Source organism: Rhododendron vialii, chromosome 10a, assembly GCF_030253575.1.
Source record: "Rhododendron vialii isolate Sample 1 chromosome 10a, ASM3025357v1".
NCBI lineage: Eukaryota > Viridiplantae > Streptophyta > Magnoliopsida > Ericales > Ericaceae > Rhododendron > Rhododendron vialii.
Window position 1 is genome coordinate 9,637,423 of NC_080566.1, and position 21,885 is coordinate 9,659,307.

Here is a 21,885-nt window from a genome sequence, read left to right on the forward strand (position 1 = left end):
CAAGAGTTTTTGCACTTTACTTGTAAAAGAAAGACGGAAAAGAAAAAATATATTGGTGCGCTATAAGGATAGATTTTCGACCACTAATTCTAAAACCCATAGGTTCTTTAGAGACCATGCCACACCCAAGAGTTCGCCTATCTAGGCATTAGACACCTAAACAGAGTCCACCTTCACTTATCAAAAGATTTACAAAATGGGCTTGTGCATTTTTTCCGCTAAACAGAAATTTGATGAAATAATCTCATTTTTCACCACAGTTGTCCATATAGACACCTAAATGTACAATAATAGCTTTTCATGCTTCATGATAGAGGAATGTGTTCAAGCTTAGCAGGTACGAACTTTCTGTTATCTCCTGCGTCTAGACTTGCCATGATAGACATACCATCTCCGCATCAAACACAAAACAAGTTAGAAAAGAACTAGAGAATCTGAAGTTTTAAAATAATAACACAAAGTCAACTTAAATATGTCTAGGCAGAGTCAAAACTAAAATGCGCCCAGCCATGAAATACAAGAGAAAAAGAAACACTTACTGCTTTATTGTACTGTGAGAGATTTGATCCGTGCCATCTTAGCTAAATTTATAATTTGTGCGCCACTTTTTTTGCCGGCAATTTATTAGACTTCATTCGATAATTAAACCAATCCAACCAGCAAACACATAACTTCAAAGAGTAAAACCAAACCAAACCGAGCCTTATGTCCCAATCACTTGGGGTTGGCTACATGAATCATTTTCCTCCATTGAGCTCTGTCAAGGACCACTTGTTCACACAAACCTACTATACTCAAATCGCTGCGCACCACAGCATCTAATGTCAATTTAGGTCTACCCCTCCCCGTAGCATTGCTACCCAAAGCTATCATATCCGCTTTTTTAACTACTGCATCTCCTGGCCTACGGTAGACATGCCCAAACCACCTTAGTCTATTTTTCCTCAACTTCTCCTTTATGGGTGCAACACCTATCATCTTACGAACAGTTTCATTTCTAATCCTGTCTCGTCTAGTCTTACCATATATCCACCTCAACATTATCATTTCCGCTACACTCATCTTGTTCACCTATTGTTTCTTAATAGGCCAACATTTTATCACATAAAGCATCGCTAGTCTGATGACAGTGCCATAGAATTTTCCCTTCAATTTTATGGGTACCCTCTTGTCACACAGTAAACTAGTAGCGCTCCTCCACTTGAGCCACCCCACTTGGATCCTATGGGTTACGTCATCGGCAATCTCTCCATCTCTACTAATAATTGAGCCTAAATACCTAAAATGATCACTCTTAGGTATCTCCTGGTTTTGGATCATCACTCTTTCTTCGTGCGCACTGCAGGTACAACTAAACTTGCACGCCATATACTCAGTTTTACTACTACTTATCTGAAAACCCTTTGACTCTAATGCTTCCTTTCAAATTTCTAGTTTCGTATTAACACCTCTAGCGGTTTCATCTAGGAGGACAATGTCATCTGCAAATATTATACACCATAGGATATCCTCTTGAAATTGTCTAGTCAATTCATCCATAACTAAGGCAAAGAGGTATGGGCTCAAGGCTGACCCTTGATGCAATCCTATGGTCTCAAAGAGTAGAAAAAAAAACACAAAACTTCAAAAACATAGTTTACCCATCGATCTCTGCACATAATTACCCACAGATCATGCACAAACTTTTTGTGGGGCCCACCTTGGGTCCCACAAAGATGATCCGAACTGCTCATTTTTCTTCAAACAAATTTTTATGAATTCTTGTTAAAAATCATCTCAACCGAATATCGAAAAAGGCTTTATCAAAATTCGTAGCGCGAACCAGTCACTTCCAACGAAGTTTGACAGCCCTTGCTGATATCCAATTGAATTGATTTTTTACACAAATCCATAAAAAAATATACTAAGAAAAAATGAGCGGTTCGGAAATGTAGGTTATTTCTACTAAAGAACAATAATTTAATTAATAAGAGGAAATTTTTTTTTTTAGCATTTTACACGTCTATAAAGTTATGTGAAAACCCCGTGCATAGCACGGATCGTTGCTAATATTTTATTAAAGAAATTTGACAAATGGTACATCAAATCCAACCAATAGTTGGATAAAAAAAATGCTTGAAGGGCCGAAACCCATACACCTATAAGCCAAGCCCAAACACCAAAAAAGAAAACCAAATTGAAGCCAAGCCCATATCAAAAAACGCAAAACCTAATCCTAAACATTTGATCTCTCACCTCTTTCTCTCAAGGAGAAGATACGCACCCAAAATCTAGTTTAGGGTAAGCAAGCACGCAAAACCCTAGAAATGTCTGACTATCTACCTCAAGAAGTGTTGATCAACATATTGACGCGACTACCCGCTGAGACTCTAGTCCAACTCACTACCATTTGCAAATCGTGGAACACTCGTATCGAGCCCCAGATTCATCTATTACCACCTCAAGCAGAATGCCAATGATTACCTCCTCATTCGCTACCACACGGTCGACATCGATGAGTTCAAAGAAGATCACTACTGCTCTCTCGTACTCGATGACGGTAAAAACTCTCATCCCCTATGAAAGCCCTCGATTTACCTTATGACTTTGGGAATTACTTTGTTTGTTGGCATCGTTAATGAGGTTATTTGCATTTTTGAACGTCAACGTCATTATGACCATTTGCTTCTTTGGAATCCACTATTAGGAAGTTTTTGGCCCTACAAAGGCATAATATTGCGGCTTCAAGCTGTTTGATATATTTAGGCAATATTATGCTTGGGGAGAGCCAAAAACTTCCTAATAGTGGGATTCCAAAGAAGCAAATGGTCATAATGAATGAAAGTAACCCCATTAACACTGCCAACAACAAAGTAATTCCCAAAGTCGTAAGGTAAATCGAGGGCTTTGATACGAGAAGGAGAGTTTTTACCGTCGTCGAGTACGAGAGAGCAGTGATCTTCCTTGAACTCATTGGTGTCGACCGTGTGGTAGCGAACGAGGAGGTAATCATTGGTGTTCTACTTGAGGTGGTAAGAGATGAATCTAGGGCTCGAGATGAGAGTGTTCCACGATTTGCAAGCCGCAATGAGTCAGGCCAGAGGGTTTTGCTAGAAGAACGCGCTTGCTTACCCTAAACTAAATTTTGGGGGCGTATTTGCTCCGTGAGAGAAAGAGGGGAGAGATCAAATGTTATGGGTTAGGTTTTGGATTTTTTGAGATGGGCTTGGCTTCAATTTGGTTTGTTTTTTTGGTGTTTGGGCTTGGCCTATAGGTGTATGGGTTTCGGCCCTTCATGTATTTTTTTATCCAACTATTGGTTGGATTTGATATACCATTTGTCAAATTTCTTTAATAAAATATTAGCAACAACCCGTGCTATGCACGAGGTTTTCACATAACTCTATAGACGTGTAAAATGTTAATTTTTTTGCCTCTAATTAATTAAATTATCATTTTTAGTAGAAATAACCTACATTTCCAAACTTATATATATGCAATCAAGAATCCATAGCTATCCCAGGGTGGGCCCCGCAAAATTTTGTGCATGATATGTGCTTAATTTATCTGTGCAAACAAAATTTTCGTTTATTCAATTGCATACTTAGCTCTCCAATCTCTACTGAACTACCTATATAACAATGTAGCTCTCTCGTCATTTTGCATCCGCACAATTACCGTTCTTCTTCCATATGAACTTTGAAGACAACAAGAGTAGGCATCTTCGATAGATAGTTCCATGGATTTGCAATGAATCAGCCAATAAAAGCCAAATCATCACTTTTACTGAGTACTAAATAAAAAGGGACCATGGCCAGAAAAAGACAAGCCCAAGGGAGAAAAGTATGCCACACCACATGACTAGTACTCTAGCTTCAATTCAAATGGGGAAAAAGCAAAATATTCCACAATATGCATGACATTGGAATTGCCCAATAACACCACCCCCCCCCCCCCCAAAAGCAAGGGCTCTAATACAAAAGAGAGAGAGTAGTGATATTGAAGCATTTCATGTATAACATGCCAAATATCCTTCAGAACAACTTATTCATTGCATTCTGATAAATGAATACAACAAAGAAATTAACCATAAAGATAATCTAGGAAAATGAAGAACAATAAGTGACAATCCCTAGTGATTAACAACATCTGAAAAGAAAGGGTAGAAATATAAGGAACTCACTGGGTCTCGGTACATAGGATATACAGGAATTTCCTCTCTGTTTAGAAACATTGCTTCTGCAACTATAGGTCCTATTATCATAAAATCACATCAATTAGAACTATACAGGGAAAACAAAAAAATAAAATAAAATAGTGTTCTAAAAGACGCTAGGCGGTAGTCGGGCGGCCGCGCACCGCCTAGTGCCTATGTGGATTTTCTATTTTTTTTTTTTTTAAATATTTCCCTACCCCCTCCCCAAGTTTTGAGAGCAAATACATCAACATAAGTAGAACAAAACATTAAATAACATGGAAACTAAAAAATAATGCAAAGTTCAACATTCAAAGTTCAAACCAAATGAAACTAAATAGTACCAAGTAACTACTACTAGTCAATTACAAAGTTCAAAATCAAATGAAACTAAGTAGTTCTAAATTTACTAGTCAATCACTCATCCTCTTCTTCTCCATATCCCTCCAAAACACGGTCTCCATCAGACTCACACTCACACTCAAAATCCTAATCTTCCTCTTTAGAATCATCTTCCAACACAAAATCTTCTTCATGTAGCTCTCTTACTTCAACATTTCTACCACTTCTTCTAGGTTGAAGGAATTCATCCGCTCCCATAGTTTCCCCAAGCAACTCCCATGTAAGTCCCGAACTCGGGGCAACTTCATCATCACCACCACCCTCTACAATCCATCCTTGTGCACGCATTGCTTCACTAGCACGTAAGACATCTCTCTCCTTCTCCCTTCTTTTCTCTGTTTAGGACTTACGGCTTTATTTTTGAAATCAATCCCGACTGGAAAGAGTATTAGAGTAATATATATGTCAAAATTACACCATAGCCCCTTATACTATGTTACCACGACATTTTAAGAACCTAATTTTTAAAAAGTAACTTTGAACCTTGTGATCTCAAGTCACACACCACAATATAAATTGAAAGATATGTTTGGATGCTAGTAAATTTGCAAGGGAGTGAGAATCTGATTATTTGGAATAAGATACTCAATAATCTAATCCATGTGAAGTAATGAGTACCTATGTAGCACGGAAAGGGACACGGACACCGCCGAAGACATGAACACGGATACGGGACATGGTGATATCCTCAAAAGCTGGGGATACGAACATGGCAGGGAACACGGCAATATTTTTAGAAATAATTTCTTTAGTTATACAAACATACATTGTAAGTTGGTAACCCTTATTATGTCAGGACACATACAAAAAAACCTTATCAACCGACGGTTTGCCCATAAGCATAAAAATTTGCTTCTGTCATACTTTTTGGCCCAATACTATTGAAGTTAGTTTTTTTTTTTTTCCCCGGAAAATACACTATATTCTAATGGACACGCCACGTGGCATGTCTCATACGTGTCCCAAGCATGACGCGTGTCCCTGGGGTGTTTGACACAAATTTTGCGACCTACAAGAGTGTCGGTGCTTCATAGGTGACGACCAAGACTACTAGAAACACACACACATCTCAGTTTAGATTTGTTTGCAAAAATTTTCCTTCAAAATTGAGGCCGACCGCAACCCAACTGAGACCGCCCGAACCCCGAAATGTTCAATCAGTGTAATCGGTTATGTTTTTTTTTCATCAGCGTGTAATCGGTTATGTTTCCACCCCTAGTAATCACTTTTTAAATATTTGGACAAAGGCTGTAATTTCAAATATTCCGAAGTACCAAAAAAAAAAAGGCTGTAATTTCAGAAGTTGAGTAATACGTTAGTACCAAATTAGGTGAGATCAGACTCCTACTTAATATGATTATTATTAAGAACTACTCTCTAATCCCAGCCCATACCAAACATAGGAGTCATTAAAATCACAAACCACATTCAAATTCCATCTCAAGGTCCTTGGATGGATGAGCCTAACATGCAAAAACAGAAAAATCATACGTTTCTTTTGCTTCCACACATTCCCAACGGGCCAAGAAGCTAACAAAAAAAAACTAGCAAAATTAGTGGAGATAAATCAATAATCTACATAAATTTCATGCAAAACTAAACCTTTTTCAATAAAAAGACGAAAAATATAATTAGGGCAAACCAACCCCAATAGTATGATTTTGAAATGAAAAACAGTCACACACACTGTATGATAGAAGCAAATAAGGGGGGCGAAGAGAGGGAAGGATAGAAAGAGCCGTTTAATTTTTTTTAAAATACTATTGAATAATGTCTTAAAAGAGCCGTTTAAAATACTATTGAAAATACACTATATTCTAATGGACACGCCACGAAACCTCTCATAGAAAAGAGCCGTTTAATCAAAACAAAAATCGCATTCCAGAGTTTTGACTCAATTGGGCCGTATGCGTCTTAATTTCTGTTTGACGGATTACGAATTAGGCATCGGGATAGGGAGGAATTTTGTGTTGAACAATGTCTTGATCGATTCCAGGCATATGCTCGTAGGAATAGGCGAAAACGTCATCGTATTTTTTCAGTAGTTGGGTTTGGGGTTTGGGGTTAAAGTTTTGTGAATTGTTGGTTTGTTCGACGAGAGTAAAAGTTGGTCTAAAAATGCTATACTGGGAGATTTTAAAAAACAATTGGATAAAAGTTTTAAAAAAAATAATTCTAATTTCTTTCGTTCCGAGACGAACGATTACAAAAAAATTTAATACAAAACTAACAAATGGCTACAAAATTTGAATAGAGACGAACTTTTTTTTTTTTCTTTTCTTTTTTTTTTTTGAAACTAGGCCTTAATTACGAAAATTAACTACCGGGCGTGACGACATGACGATTGGTGAGGATGATCCCGCGCTTCTTGTCAACGACGAACCCCGTGGCGGAGCCTGAGCCGGCCTCTTCGGTGTCGAACGCCCGGCAAGTGGTGGTCCGGATCACCACCACGGCCGGGACCACCTTGCCCAGCGCATTCCGCCAGTCCTCCGGCGTCGCGCCACTCTTTCTCAACTCCGGACCGATCTCCATGCCGTTGATCGGTAGCTTACTCTCTCTCTCTCTCTCTCTCTCTCTCTCTCTCTCTCTCTCTCTCTCTCTCTCCCTCTTCTACAGAGTGTGCGAGGAGAGAGACTGAGAGAGAGAGTGCGTGTGTTCGGGCTTGCTGATGAAAAGGAGTCGACTTTATGGTCAATTGGCGGCTTTGGCGTCCGACATTTCGAAGACCTGGTCGCGACGACTTGTTATAATAATTGAAGGGGAAAAGTTCCCGGTAACTGGGCCGAAGTGTCCGATGATTGGATTCTGGGACTTCGGACTTAAGAGTTTGTTCTTTTTTAAGGTTCCATTTTGGATTTAAGGGTTTGTTATAATATGTGTGACGAATGCGATAACCTACGGATACCAATCCATGGGGTTTCAAAATTGCACCGATGGGCATGCGGGGCTCCGAGCTATTCAATAATTTTAAAAAAAGAAATTACGTGGGTTTGTGAAAAATCTGCTCGATTTGATCTGGACAGGTGCTCAATCCAAACTTTCAATTTTTTAAAAATAAGGAAAAATGGAAAGATTGGATGAAAAATGGGATAATTGGATCAAGTACCTACACACATCGAATTGAGTTGATTTTTCATGAGCCCACTTGATTTTAATTTTAAATTATTGAACAGCACGGGTTATCCGTGCGGGACCCAGAGTAAACTCCGCATGTCCGTCGGTGCAATTTCTGGACCCCATGGGTCAGTGGCTATAGCAGTTCTCAACGAATAATATCCGATGATTGGATTAGTAGTCAAGACTTTAGAATTAAGGATTTGCTCTTTATTACGGTCTTAGGTTCAGAATCTCTCACTTAATAAGAGTCTCAGCTTCTATCAACTCTTTTGAGGTCAATTCATCCATAGTCTTTCCTCCGACTTCAAGTGCAGCCCTGATAGTATAGTTGTCAAACGGGTCAGGCTGGCACAGGCATGGCACAACACATTTAAATGTGGTACGACACAGGCACGACATAGTTCTAGATAGGCACGGGAACGGGGCACGGCACAAGAAACTAAGTTTTTAGTTGTTACATACAATTTTTTTCTCGATGAAACTCGATTGGAGATGGACCGACACAGAAACATCACGACACGACACGATTAAATAAACGGGCAGGCACGAGATAAAACGAAGAACGATTGACACAAAACTATGCCAGCATGATTCGTCAGTCGTTTGACACGTTTGCATGATAGTGAAAGGTGGATTTACGGTCCCAACATTAGCAAAAATGCGAGTAAGCTGATACGATCATTTATTTAGAAAACGAAAAAGACAAATAATGCCACGTAAATGGTGTTAAAGGTAGAAATTAACCTGCACACGGAAAGACTTATTAAAGACTTCCACCAAACACATAGAATTTCTTTTCGAAGGACAAATTTTGCGTTTCAATTAAAAAGGACAAAATTTTGACCCCAAATTGAAATTCAGTTGTCGTGACCATTTATTATATTTATTGGAGAAGACTTCTAAGATTGGATGTGTTTCCCCGTTTTGGATGTCTCGAGTTCTGTATAGCTTTTTACTGGTTTGGTTTGTTTTGGTTTTCCTGCATAGATAGGTAGGTAGTGGTCTGTATTGAATTTTTTATTTTATTTTACGGGGCCTCCTGTAAATAAAATTTACGGCATTCCATTTCGTGTGTCCAAAAGTGTTTTAGACGGTTCGGATTAAAAATAAACTATTAATTCTAATAGATATTTATTACCGGTAATAGTTTAAAAACATATCTCAACCATTGATTGCCGAAAAGGACAATGAAGCCGTAAATAAGCTTCTTTCGTCTGTATTTTAAGGCTATCTCCTTGGTTTTTGTTTCGGTAATAAATGCTGTATCTTATTCAAAAAAAAATGCGGGAATGGGAAAATTCCGGGCAAGTGTCACAAATAGTGTCAATGATTAAAAAGGGCATTTGGGAGCCCATTTCATTAAGGATTTTGCATTTTGAATTGACGTAGTGTTTGAGAAACATTTGCAGAATAAATCTTGCAAGAAAGTGCTGTTTGGGAATATAATATGGAAGAAGATTATGAGTTGTTATTTGACGATGTTATCTCCGATGGTATTCAAGATATAGGCTGTGTTCTCTTGGTCTTTACTTAAACTTAACTTATTTTTCTAATTTAATCCATTCTTCTAACTAAACTTATTTCCTATCTTTAAACTTAACTTATATTGTAATTATGTGTGTATTAGGCAATTAAGTTTAAGTTTAGAAAAATGGATGAACTTAACTTATTTTCATTTAAGTTCCAAAAAGGGAGAAAAAATAAGTTAAATTTAAATTAAGGCCAAAAGAACGCAGCCATAGTATGAGTGTTTACTTCTTGTATGATTTAACCCTTTTAGTAGCCACAGGTATTTTTAAAATTTATTACTCCAGGTGGCACATAATTCCTCACTCGTCCTTTAACTATTTATTTGATTCTTTATATATTGATTGGAGTCTCAAAGTTTATATACAGTAATGCTACACACACAGCATTTATGCACAGATTTTGTGTACAAATTTGTTGTGGGGCCCACTACGGGTTCCACACAAATAATCCGAGCCGTTCATTAAATGTAAAACATTTTTTCAAGGGCCTCTGCAAAAAATCAACTTAATCCGATACTTACAGATGCTCGATTCAATCATTTAACTTTTCATTCGAATTTCAGGATAATGAAAAGTTAGATGATTAAATCAAGCACTTATAGGTATCGGATTGAGCTGATTTTTTGCGGAGGCCCTTGAAAAAATGTTTTACATTTAATGAACGGTTTGGATTATTTATGTGGGACCCGTAGTGGGCCCCACAACAAATCTGTGCACAAAATCTGTGCATAAATGCTGTGTGTGTAGCATTACTGGTTTATATATGTATTATCTGGTTTTTAAGTTGCTTTGGAAAAAAATTATGTGTACTCTGTGCTAAAGATATACAGTAAAATGGTTCTATTTTATTTTATTTTAATTTTTTTACCGGACGATAAAATGTTAGTATTAGTGAGACCAACTATTTGTCCATAGAAGTCGAACCCTAGACCTCACCCTCTTAAGAAGCGCTACACACAACTATTGGGCCAAATCCCAAGATCTTGCAAAATGATTTTATTAGTTAGTGAAAATTTTGTTCTCCATGGCGGCGCATCCCTTCGTTAATAAGGAGAGAGACAAGCTAATTAAAAATCTCATCTTCCACTAGCGGGCATCCGATTAAAAGTTGAGAAATACTACATGGACTTGCTCCACAATAGTTGATAACGCCAACAAAAGTTTCGAACTCACAATCCAAGAGGAATTAATTAAGCCCTTAAATCTCAAACCTTGACAATTAGGCCAATTCTTTGAGGATACTGTATTGAATGAAAAAATACAGTGCTGTCAAATTAAATGAGAATTTGTAAACTTTGTTTTGCTTTCATGAACTGAAAATGGTGAACGAATCCACCTAAAAAAATAAACGTAGTAAACAAGAAGTGATTAACTCTTAGATAAGGTCCTGAGAAATGAGGAGGACTTTGCCAATTCCCCAAGGGGTTTCTCTGTGAATCTGATTAAGTTGTAGGCAAATCCTCCAGCTATTGCTCCCAAGAGTGGCCCAACTATGTACACCCACAGCCCTTTGTATTCATGCTTAACAATGGCTGGCCCAATGCTCCTTGCTGGGTTCATCGATCCTCCGGAAATAGGCCTGTAAAGTTCAAAATTTTTAGGGAAATTTGTTTGGAAAAAGCAGAACTTAATTGCTTTGGAGATCTTCAGAAACTGTGCATTGGAATCATTTTGAAAGCAAAAAGAGGCAATGTCTCTGGTGATACAACCGAGGGTGTAATAGTGACAGCGCACGCATAATGACCGAAATACTCTGAATTGTACGTAAAATGTTGCAAACATACCCGGCAACGAATACGTTCAGCATTATTGTCATTCCAACAGCGATTCCCGCTAGTTCTCCTATCTGGAAAAAATAGAAGAAGAGTCCGCACTACATAAGTGTTTTGACATATATGATAAGAAAATATAGATAAGAAAATTGAGAAATTTTGTTCACTTGATCACAATTGTCTTCCGTTAATTAAACCTTAACAGTTCAATTAACGGAGGACATGCAAAAGGTTGAATGTGCATATATTTTAGAGACTAAGAATATTTTTGTTGCATATTAACTTGACATGCACGAAAAACGTTGATCAATGAAAAATGTATGCAAAAAGGATAGGATGTTGTTCGATATATAATTAATCGGATCACATTAATTTTGGAAAAAATGTACTGGACACATTGGATTGAAATCACTTATTCCCACTTTTTACAAGATAAATGCTTTCCGATAAGGTATTGAATGGCATTCGATCAACACCAATTTTTTTAGTTGGAAAATTTGGAAACATTACGTACCGCTCTGTTATCGGTGGCGACGCCGGAGATGACGAACATGAGAAGGAAAGTGATGACGATTTCAATGGCCAAAGACTGGCGATCGGATCCCACCGGTACAGTCCCGAAGTAAGCTTTACTTGTTACGTCGAACATTACGGATAGGGTGCCACTAGCAAGAATCGAACCCACTATTTGTGCTGCTATGTATATGGGCACCTACGTACAAGTCAAACGTATACGTTTATATACATATATATAAAAAAGAAGGGTTTCATGCATTTATATGTTTATTATCAGAAAATCTTTTTTACAGTGGAGGCCGTTAATAATTGTTTACAAAGCCAATTGCGAACATCCAAAAGTGTTTTGAACGGTTTGGATGTTAATAAAATTTTTCCGAAAAAGAGTTAAACTTTTACCCGGAAAAGTTTCATTAAAATCTGAACCGTTAGTTGGACGGTTACGATTGGTTGCTGCTGTAAAAACTAGTTCACGGGGCGGAGTAGTGAATAAGTTTCTCTCTATGTTTATAGGATGGTGATGTGAAAAGATGACACATCCTTAACAGAATTTCTGAAAAGAAAAACTCACCTCCCACCAAGGAAACCGCCGGAAAATGGCGAAAGTGATGGTGACGGCGGGGTTAAAATGAGCACCGGATATATGACCAACCGAGTAAATCATGACCATTACTATCAAACCCCACGTTACACAAATCCCCGGAAAAGTTACGGTGCCACCGTATAGGTTGTTAACGACGACGACTCCGCAGCCAGAGAAGATCACAAAGAACGTTCCGATCACCTCAGCAATCACCTAAAAAGAGAAACAAAATCCCATAAAATAGGACATGTAGTATAAAAAAAAATCGTGATCATTAACCACGACGTAACTTTCAAATATCATGGTATTCAGACTGATAAATCGAATAATTTGGAAGTTCAATTTCAAATATCCTGGTATTCAGACTGAAAATTTTATATTAATCATCTCTCAAGTTTCAACCGAGTCTCATCATGGAACAATAAATTTTATAAATCGTCCTTACGAAACTTGGAGGACGATTTCTATAAATTTCCCAAAAATAAAATTAATTATGAACTAGTCCAACATCATGGAACAATACATAGTAATTAGTAAAGGTATTTCAGAAAAAGTAATCAGGAAATATGAACATCTGAAAATCATTACTGAAAAAGTTTACGTGAAAGAAGAAAAAAGAAGAATGTAAAAATCATTAATGAAAAAGATGATGAATTAATTAAATAAATTTGTTTCCATAATTTTTTTTTCCTTTCCACGGAAAAACCTTCAAGAAATTAGTGATCCATACACAACGTAACGATTGATAAAAACAAAATACCGTATACCTTTAAGAAATACCATATGGAACATATCAATATCCTGAATCAAGTACAAAAACAATTTATTTTTAGGTTTACTAAAATTTTTGCAATTTTCATACACCTTCAAGAAATTTCTTTAGTTTTTTCCCCAAATTTGACGAAACGCTACATAGCATGCTTATCACGATGATGTTACATATGACTAACCTTTTGGGCCATGGTAACAACCGAGGTAGACGAGCAAAGACTACCATTTTCCTTGCATTTTGGGGCGACGGTACTGCATCCGCCCTCTTCAATCCTGGAGATCTCCCCTCCGTCTTCGTCAGCCGTCTTTATCGCCATCCACGATGATCATGCAATGCCAAGAAATTCAAGAAAAGAAGGAAGGTCCCTAATATGGAGATGACCTAAAATAGATATGCAAATGGGAAGGAAGATCGATGATGTGCCTCTAATATATCCTCTTTCCCTAGAAGATAAATACAAGCTGTCTAATGGATAAGATAGGTGAATATTTACTTATGAGATGAGACCATTTTGTTCGGATCAAATCGACAATTCAACCTTTCGTTCTTATTGATTTTGCTTTGACCATTACTTATAAAAAACAAAAAAAGATTTTGCTTTGACCATTGGGCTTTCAATTTTTGGGATAATCCAAAATTGAACCCTTATATATTCCCCGTTCCACTAAAATTCTTATTTTTTAAGTACTTATTTTTCGTTCTATTAAACAGGTCATTCTCTCACAATACGTCACATTTAATTCAAAAAATAAGTACTTATTTTAGTTTGGAAATCGGTTTAGTGTTTGGGAAAAAAACTAGGCGAAACAAAATGGGTAAAAACATGGAGAAACTTTTGTGTATCCGGGGATACCAAGCCCCTTGGTATCCCCTCCGGTTCGTTTTTCGTTTTTGGGCCTATTTTTCGATCACATTTTGATGATCGGCCCCGTTCATTTGTAGAGTCGGTGAGAACCTTATTCATACCAAAAATCGCATTCATCGGACTTTATTTGATACATGATTGGCACACATGAAAATTGCAAAAAAATCAAAACTGGGTTCCGATTTAGTGTGGTTTTGGATCCAGTTTTGGTTTTCTTCAATAATCATGTGTGCAGATCATATATCAAATAAAAGTCCAATGAACATGATTTTTATATGAATAAGGTTCTCACCGAACTCTACAAAATAAACGGAGCCGATCATCAAAATGTGATAGAAAAATGGCCGAAAAACGAGAAACAAAACGGAGGGGATACCAAGTTTGGTATCCCCAGGATACACAAAAGTTTCTCAAAAGGAAGATGATCGATATTCCTTTTTCGTTAAGATTTTTGCCTTCTTGGATGGGGATCTTTAATTAAGAAGAGAAGATACACGAATCTAGTACTATTTTAGGTCACCCTTTATACTTCCTTATTACTGATTTCCTGCAAAATTCAAAATTGTATTGGGGAAGCGTACAAAATTTGGAGTATTTCGTACAACATATTTTCTAACTATAAAAACAAGATTTTTCTCTAAAAAACATATTGGAGTGGCAAGTCTCTCCGTCCAAATTAATTAGATAAGAGATGTAATCCGTGAAATTTATAATTCCGGCGCTGCAAATTGATACGAACTGACCTGGGATAAGAAAAAAAAAAAAGAAAAACTCCCAAGGAGGTGGAGATTTTATATGTCTACTATTACTATTAACTAAATTAGCATTGTTTTTAATAAATATTTATAGCCACGACTTCAATGTGCATACTGCTCGTTCCTATATTTTGGTAGTGGATTAGGGAAGAAGAAAAGGTAAAGTCAAATATTCATTTTTCCACATGAAAATGGAAGGAAATAAATTAAAGAAAGAAAAAGTCGATTTTGTTATTCTTCGTAGGCAGGTATAATAAGGGAAGACATTAAAGATACCGAATTTTGTGAATAAATGCCTGCATTCACCGCAATCACAATGACTTTAAAGTACTATCAAATTGGACTGTAGCTCAGACGGTCGTCGTAAGTGCGCATTTAAGTCCCCAACATGCGAGGTCTCAGGCAAGTCAAAAGAGTCACACTGACATTCCGTAATAATCTAAACTCTACTACTCCGTAATATACTAACATCCTACTGTATGATTAAAAAAAAAGGTACTTATCAAATCGGTGTTGCAGATTATACATGCAATTAATCATCACTAATTTTTTTATTCTTTGAACAAATTACTGTGTTCTTTGGACTTTAACGGCTCTCTCAATTCTCAAAGGAGTTCAAATTGTTTGACTTTCAAAGCCAACGAAGTGCCAACAAGAGATCAACTGAATATGCTGTGCCATCAAGAGATCAACTGGATATTTTGTGAAGCAGAGGTTGTGGTTACGAGTCTATCAAAGTGATTGCGAAAGAGTGGCGGTAGATGTCTCGTCGGTGCTTCTTTTATTTTGTTATTTATTTTAATAATGTCCTCTCTTTGGGGGGATTTGTCCTCCTTTGGGGGGTTTTGTCCTCCTTCGGAGAATTTTTTCTCATTCTGTAAGGCGGCGCATCTATACGCTTATATGCTCTTTCTGTTGGAGAGTCTGATCTGTGAATTTCCAACCTTCCCCCATGGGGATCTTTTGATGAATACTACCTCTCAACTTTTGGCCAAAAAACAAAGAAGACAAAATCAACTGGATATGCTGGGGAGTGGGGAGGAAAGAAAGAAGGTTAGGTCGGGTTTTACGGGGATTCGGGGACCCTGGTGGAGGCACGGTCCGCATGCATATTGTTCGTCCAAAACACTACCGTTTGGCTCGACAAACTACTCCCCCTTGAGCCTTGTTTGGTGCTCAATAAATCAGCTCAATTCGTTGTTTGATTTTATGCTCTCTTGATTTAATCCTCTCTTGCCTAGTTATTCAAGCTTGATTGGAAGTTTAACAAGTTTTAATTGAGCAGATCGCATGTTAAATGCCGAGTACAGGAGTGTTAAGAGAAGAGAAATTGGGTTTAGAGAGAATTACTACTTATTAGGATTCCAATAGAACCACTGGAGATCGATGACTATTCGATCGGTGTCGATACCTTCCAATAAAAAATCATTCACAGCTGTTTTTTCCCACAAGACGAATGTTTTCTGAGAACACAGGTACCGATGTCCAATCAATTTGAATTTTTTCGTGGACTACCTACTCGATAAAACGAACAAAATGAGCAATTTAGATCAACGACGGGACCTTGGGTGGGCCCCATATTGGGTCCACAGCAAGTGTGTAGTGCACCTATGCACATCACAAACACTGCTCCGTTGCTCTTAAGACAATATGGTTCATCCAGCATCGATCAACCTGATTTTCCCCCCCATGGATATCGTACATTTCAAGATCTAGAAAATAAACGTCTCGCGTCATCAAATGAAACCTTCGTGGGTTTCATGTTACGTCACATGGGATGTCACACGAGATAATCTTGAATTGAAATTGAATCCCTGCCCAGCATCCTCAAACTACAAGCACAACTATTCTAACACAGCTGCAAGGGAGGCAACGTTTTGGACCGGAGCTTTTGCAGATTTTCATATTTTTGTCTTTGTAGTACATTTGGTTTTGTACTTAATCCGTTGTACTGTATCTCGTTGTATCCCTTGTAGACTGTTCGTTCATACGAATGCATTTCTAGCACTTTCCACTAAAAAAAATAATAATAATCATTCTAATTAGAATTAGCATGGGGGTGAGAGATTTCTAAATGTCCAGCCATTTTACATGTTTCAAACTTTCTAATTGTGTCACAGTCACAGAAACTTAATTTGAAAATTAGGCAAAGGAAAACAAGCAACTCCATTTCCTGTCTTTCTCCGAAAGGGATTGTGGCCATGACATCCACCAAACAAAAGAAAATTCCAAAGAAAGAGATTTTGACATCAATGTGACTTCAAACCTCAGATTGGAGTCCTTTGGACCCACCAGTAGGATTTTAGAAAGGTTCACCTAATGGCACCACCACCACCAAACACATTCTTGTTTGAAACACCAAACATTCAGTTTACATTTCAACTGTTTTTGATATTTTTTTTTTCTATGATGTAAATACTCGTATCGAACACTTTTCACTTAGATGAGGATGTGAAACATGTACCATATACTAGTACAAAACTTCCGCCGATTCGGCTTCAACCGATAGAAGAAAAACGATGAGTTGGCAAGTCTTGATACATAGTTAGCCCTTGAGCTGGTCCATCGACATTTTGATGAGATGCTTTTGAAGTTGTCAATGAATGCAGTATGTGTTTGTGTTGTTTATATGCTATGAAATGACAGAAGTGAGTTATTTACATTCTAAGTTGTATAAAACACGATTTGACCTCTAAAATAGATGAGAAAGTTGAAGGAGTACAATGCTATTTTGCCAAGGCCGTATAGCAATCTCATGGGTCTGACACCTAGATACACACCAGCACCCGATACTTACACCCATGTCCGTATAACGCAGTCTGCCACACAAGAAGAACGCATCAAGATAGTAAATTATGTGAAGCTACCATTGTTCTTCATCCATGGCAGCCAAGAAAAGGAGAAAGAAAACAAGTATATGACATTAAAATGCAGAAGTTAATTTACAGGGAACCAACTACAAAACTATGGATTGCAACCTCATACAATTTTAAGTTTATTGACACTAGACCAGTCACCCGGTACCATCACAGGGCCTGGACTGGCATTCTTCTTCGCTAAACCTTATTTCCTTCCTATCTCACAAAGTTCTTCTCGCAAAACATGTAGTATTATACAACAAAGTAAAGGGAATAAAATGGAAAACTGATGCACCAAACAATCATTTTGAAGAAACTTCAGAAGCACAACTAGGAATAGGCAGATCAGCTGGGGTGCATACCAGAGCCCGTTGTTGTAAATGTCTCAAGCTCTGTTCCATGCTAACTTGAACCATCTCCGCTAGCATCTTCTTAGCTTTCCCAGATTGATCCTCACCTTCAATCTGAGATATAAGATCACAAACTATATTCTCTAACGTCTCCGGTTGAAGCTCAGATCGCGGATAAGGAGATTCTCTCAATAGCCTCAAAAGCGTTTGTGCTTTCAACTGAGACTTGGATGTTCCTTGCACAGTGAGCTCAAGAAGACCAGGGATTACACCTTCTCTCAGAATCGGGTCCCGGTATTTACACCGGTCTATCTGGCACATTGTCAAAAGCGTCCCTACCGCGTGTTCCCGGCTTTGAAGGGACCCACTTTCGAGGATTTCGACCACTGCAAGCACTCCACCTTCTTCAGAAGTCAATGCAGTTCTTCCCTCATCAAAACCGACTAGAGATTCTATAAGAGCGGTACATTTTTCAGCTGTTTTTGAAGATTTTTTACAGGTTTTAAGAAGGTCAACTAACGGAGGAATTGGTGCTGCATCAAGAACTAAGGGTAAATTGTCCGAGTGAGTTGAGAGGTTGTAAAGTGCCAGCACCGCATCGGCCTTGGCTTCTAAAGTACCATGTCTTAGGATTTCAACAAGGAAAGGGATGGCACCGGAAGCAGCTATAATTGGCTTGTTGATAGAGGAAGCAGACAAAGTGAGTAGAGATGCCGTTGCGTGCTCCCGTAGATTTGGACACTCCGACTGTAGAAAACTGATGATTGGTTCAAGGGCACCAGCATTTACTATGCAGGTTTTATTTCTGCAGATTGTAAAATGAAAATCAGAGAGAAATTTTGATATGTTTTAAGTTCTTGAAGTCATCAACCAAACACATGACTATCAGCTAGAGAAGAGCAGTCAATTCAAATCACAATAAAAAACATAAACCAAGTGAGATTACGAGTAAGATGTTATCTAAAAAATTATTACAATGCAATACTTGTTTAAGCGTTCCTTAAAAGTAGTAACTCCATTCGTGGAGGTACCTGCCTTCACGTTCCTACAATCAAGAATTCTATGAAGAACTAATGTTCGAGTTTAACTAGAGTCTACACTTCAAACCAGCCCATAGGCTACATATGCCATAACGATTATCAGCCAAGAGAGCATAACTGTACTCACTCTGGGTGTAATAAAGTTCTGGTCTGACCGTTGCTTGTAAGTAGACCAGAGGATCATAGCATCACATGGTTTTCAATTCTGATTTCAAGCAAGCCTTTAAAGGCAATCATACTACACTGTAGTAAAAGTAAAATATGTCAAATAGGCGATGCGCAATTTTTAGCTTAATCTAGTAACAGCTGGAGTAGAGCCTGAGAAGGATAACATCTACTCTTCACAAGACTTCAAAGTATCGGGATTAGTTGAGGTGTATACAAGCTGGCCCAAATACCCAGTTAGAAAAGAACAAAAAGAGAGAGTTCAAAGCGTAAGCTAAATAATGGATAAAGTCAAGAGGGAAAAGTTATTAGTAGAGCAGAAAAGAGGGTATACCCACTAATGGGTCCAGAAATGGCTAGCTCTAAACAACTTTAGTTTCTCCATTAACCCACATTGTGACAGGATTAAAGGAGTCACTTTGCTTTTAAACTTTCACTATAATATGTGAGAGAAAAATCATGCGATTACAGCATGACAATAAAAGGTCCAATAACTAGGTTAATATTCTTTGTATTCAACCATGTGACCATGTAGTTAAAGTTTCATCATATTGGTTACTTTTGGTAACCTATCTCATACTTTATGCCATTACTATTTATGGGATTCAAGATAAGTGTTAAGAGTTTATTTCTTGTTCAAGAGAATCCATGTAATAGCTTCAACAAGAAGTAAGAAGAAAGGATGTGTAAAGGGAAAGACACTAAGCCAAAAGAAAGATCAACTTTGAGAGGAAACGAACAACCCTACCTCTTAACCAAACTAGTCTGCAACAAAAAGCATCCGATGCTACAACACCAATTGAAGACCATTGGACACACAATATACTACGGACAAACATAAAATTGGCGAAAAAGAAACATGTTTTAGAATCCAAAGCTTATCCAATAGCCAAACCATGAGACTAAGATTAATTTACAAACTTAACAGTTTACTTTGACCATCCCAAAACACTTGCCAATCAATTTAGTTTGTACTTCAATAGTTATCCTTGTCCTCAACAAATCAGCAGCAAAGTGCTATTAACTCTTGTGGCGGATTGGCCGGGCCTAAATTTTGCTCTCGTTGACAGTGTGATTGGTTCATGAATAAGTCAAGATGCACTTGTGCTGGCCAGATAGTATTATCAAATAAAAAAACAACAACAAAAGCTGTACTCAATTGAGCCCACACAATATTTCGTTTACTTAAAAATCAGTTTAGCAGTTCTTTGGAAACATAAACAAGCCCAAAAGGCTAAAGCATAAGAAACGTAATTGACTTCCTTTTTTCCCTCCTCCCTTCCCATTCCTTTCCTTCCCACCAAACAGAAAATGGGATAAAAAAATATGTAATCATGAATAACGATACAAAATTAACCCCAAAAATAGTACTCCTTCCATCCCTGTGAGTTCTTCAATTTGGTGAACAAAATTCAAAATTATGCACGTACGTATTTTATTTTTTAATCCAAAAATCGCACGACTTTTCGCATAAGACAAGTAATTTGGCACAGAGGGAGTAAAATTCTTCAGCCAATTCAACACACGCAACAGTTGTACCGGTTACAGTTCAGCCGCAGAACTCAAAGAACTCAATTACCCTAGCCTGATTGACATAAGATATATGTTCATACATCCCTATAAATAGGAATTTTTCTTTTAGAATGAAATCTTCGTGAGGCTGGGGACGTAGGTTGAGAATTTGCAAGTCTTGATGTACCGATTTTAGTATTATTTTTTTATCGGTGAAAGTTAGTATCGTAAGAATAATTAGATTAGCACGAGTTGAATTCCTGATCTCATTATCCCTGGCACCCAAGTGCACTCCGATTTTAATTTTTTATCCTGTTAATGAATGAAAATTTTCTTTCCCGATGAGAAAAAAGGGATTTATATATATACATAAAAATATACTGGTACTTACGTTTCGTCTTTGACGGCGAGATTGAGGAGAGCGAGGAGGGCGGCCTCGTTGGCCTCCACGGAATCACACCGGAGCATATCGACGAGCGGCTCCACGGCCGCGGAGAACTGCCGGCGAAACCGGTGGGAGGTCTTGGTGAGCCGCCGGATCTCTCTCGCCGCCTCGATCTTCGAACTCGGGTCGTCCGATTGGATGAGCTGGAGGGTTTCGCGGACGGCCGAGATCCTTCGCGGGGTGTCGTCCGCGTCGGAATTCGGGGCAACGACTTCCATATCCAGGTGTCTGTCTAGACTGTACTGTTATATACTCCTAGACTAGAAGCTATACAAAAATACAGAGAGAGAGAGAGAGAGATATTAAAGGGTTGGGAGGGGAGGGGAGGGGAGGGGAGGGGAGGGAGAGAGAGAGAGAGAGAGAGAGAGAGAGAGAGATTTGAGGGTTGGTAGGGGAGGGGAGGGGAGGGGATTTTAGGGAGAGAGGGGGGAGGAGAGAGAGGGGGAAGTGTAAGGTGGAGAGAGAGGAAACGTAAGGGGTGCGGTGGCGTTAAGCAACAGTTACAAGTTACACTGTGGAGATGCTTTTTTCAACGGATTTTATGGGGGGTTGAGTCGACAGTTGGTGCCTTTTGGGTTCGGTTACGTGACAATTGACAAACGGGTTCCGTTGCGTATCTGAATTTTTTGATTTGGAGACAATAATGCACTAGATTTCTTTTTCTTTTTCTTTTTCATGAAACCAAATCATCCCAATAATGCACTAGAATTATAATTATCAGTCGAATACCAATGGACGGATACCCGAACACAAATATTGGCCTCGTTCCGCTATATTTTTTATTTTTTAAATATTTATTTTTCGTTTTATGAGATATATCATTTTATCACAATACATCATATTTAATTCAAAAACTAAGTACTTATTTTAGTTAGTGAAACACAAACATATGTATAACTGTTGCTAATACTATAAGTACCCGATAGTGTACCGGTGGGTATGTGAGGCCTGCGTGAGTTTCTACACAAATAATTTAAGTAACTTTAAAATTAGTTTTTTTCAGTAGCTTTGGGAAAAAGAAAAAAAA

General features: G+C 38.0%; 3 protein-coding genes across 8 annotated transcripts in view; all 3 read right to left on the reverse strand.

Moving 5' to 3' along the window:
- The window catches only part of LOC131302634 (protease Do-like 7), a 32,729-nt gene extending 25,374 nt beyond the window's left edge, over nucleotides 1-7,355 (reverse strand). The window contains exons 1-2 of one of the 2 annotated variants that reach the window (XM_058329373.1): nucleotides 6,901-7,349; nucleotides 4,163-4,233 (exon numbers count right to left, since the gene is read on the reverse strand). In XM_058329373.1, coding sequence (XP_058185356.1) covers nucleotides 4,163-4,233; nucleotides 6,901-7,111 — 282 coding nt within the window. In that variant the 5' untranslated portion in view covers nucleotides 7,112-7,349. Of the gene's footprint in view, nucleotides 1-4,162; nucleotides 4,234-6,900 lie in introns of both variants that reach the window. The other variant, XM_058329375.1, reaches the window with a different exon arrangement.
- A 3,031-nt stretch (nucleotides 7,356-10,386) lies between these two features.
- Nucleotides 10,387-13,339, reverse strand: LOC131303827 (probable aquaporin NIP-type). Of its 4 annotated transcripts, none has more exons than XM_058330860.1 (5): nucleotides 13,047-13,339; nucleotides 12,085-12,309; nucleotides 11,508-11,709; nucleotides 11,010-11,067; nucleotides 10,387-10,804 (listed from the first exon to the last, which is right to left on the reverse strand). In XM_058330860.1, exons 1-5 carry the CDS (start codon nucleotides 13,182-13,184, stop codon nucleotides 10,594-10,596), a joined length of 834 nt encoding a protein of 277 aa, XP_058186843.1. In that variant the 5' UTR covers nucleotides 13,185-13,339; the 3' UTR covers nucleotides 10,387-10,593. The 4 variants fall into 4 exon arrangements, with proteins under 4 accessions (XP_058186843.1, XP_058186842.1, XP_058186845.1 ...); XM_058330859.1 differs by having other exon boundaries at nucleotides 11,010-11,071; nucleotides 11,512-11,709; nucleotides 13,047-13,337; XM_058330862.1 differs by having other exon boundaries at nucleotides 10,610-10,804; nucleotides 10,970-11,067.
- A 3,770-nt stretch (nucleotides 13,340-17,109) lies between these two features.
- On the reverse strand, nucleotides 17,110-21,367 carry LOC131304097 (U-box domain-containing protein 15-like). 2 transcript variants are annotated; one of them, XM_058331202.1, is made up of 3 exons: nucleotides 20,805-21,315; nucleotides 17,709-18,501; nucleotides 17,110-17,307 (listed from the first exon to the last, which is right to left on the reverse strand). In XM_058331202.1, exons 1-3 carry the CDS (start codon nucleotides 21,074-21,076, stop codon nucleotides 17,257-17,259), a joined length of 1,116 nt encoding a protein of 371 aa, XP_058187185.1. In that variant the 5' UTR covers nucleotides 21,077-21,315; the 3' UTR covers nucleotides 17,110-17,256. The 2 variants fall into 2 exon arrangements, with proteins under 2 accessions (XP_058187185.1, XP_058187184.1); XM_058331201.1 differs by lacking the exon at nucleotides 17,110-17,307 and having other exon boundaries at nucleotides 17,386-18,501; nucleotides 20,805-21,367.
- Between the last annotated feature and the right edge of the window lie 518 nt (nucleotides 21,368-21,885).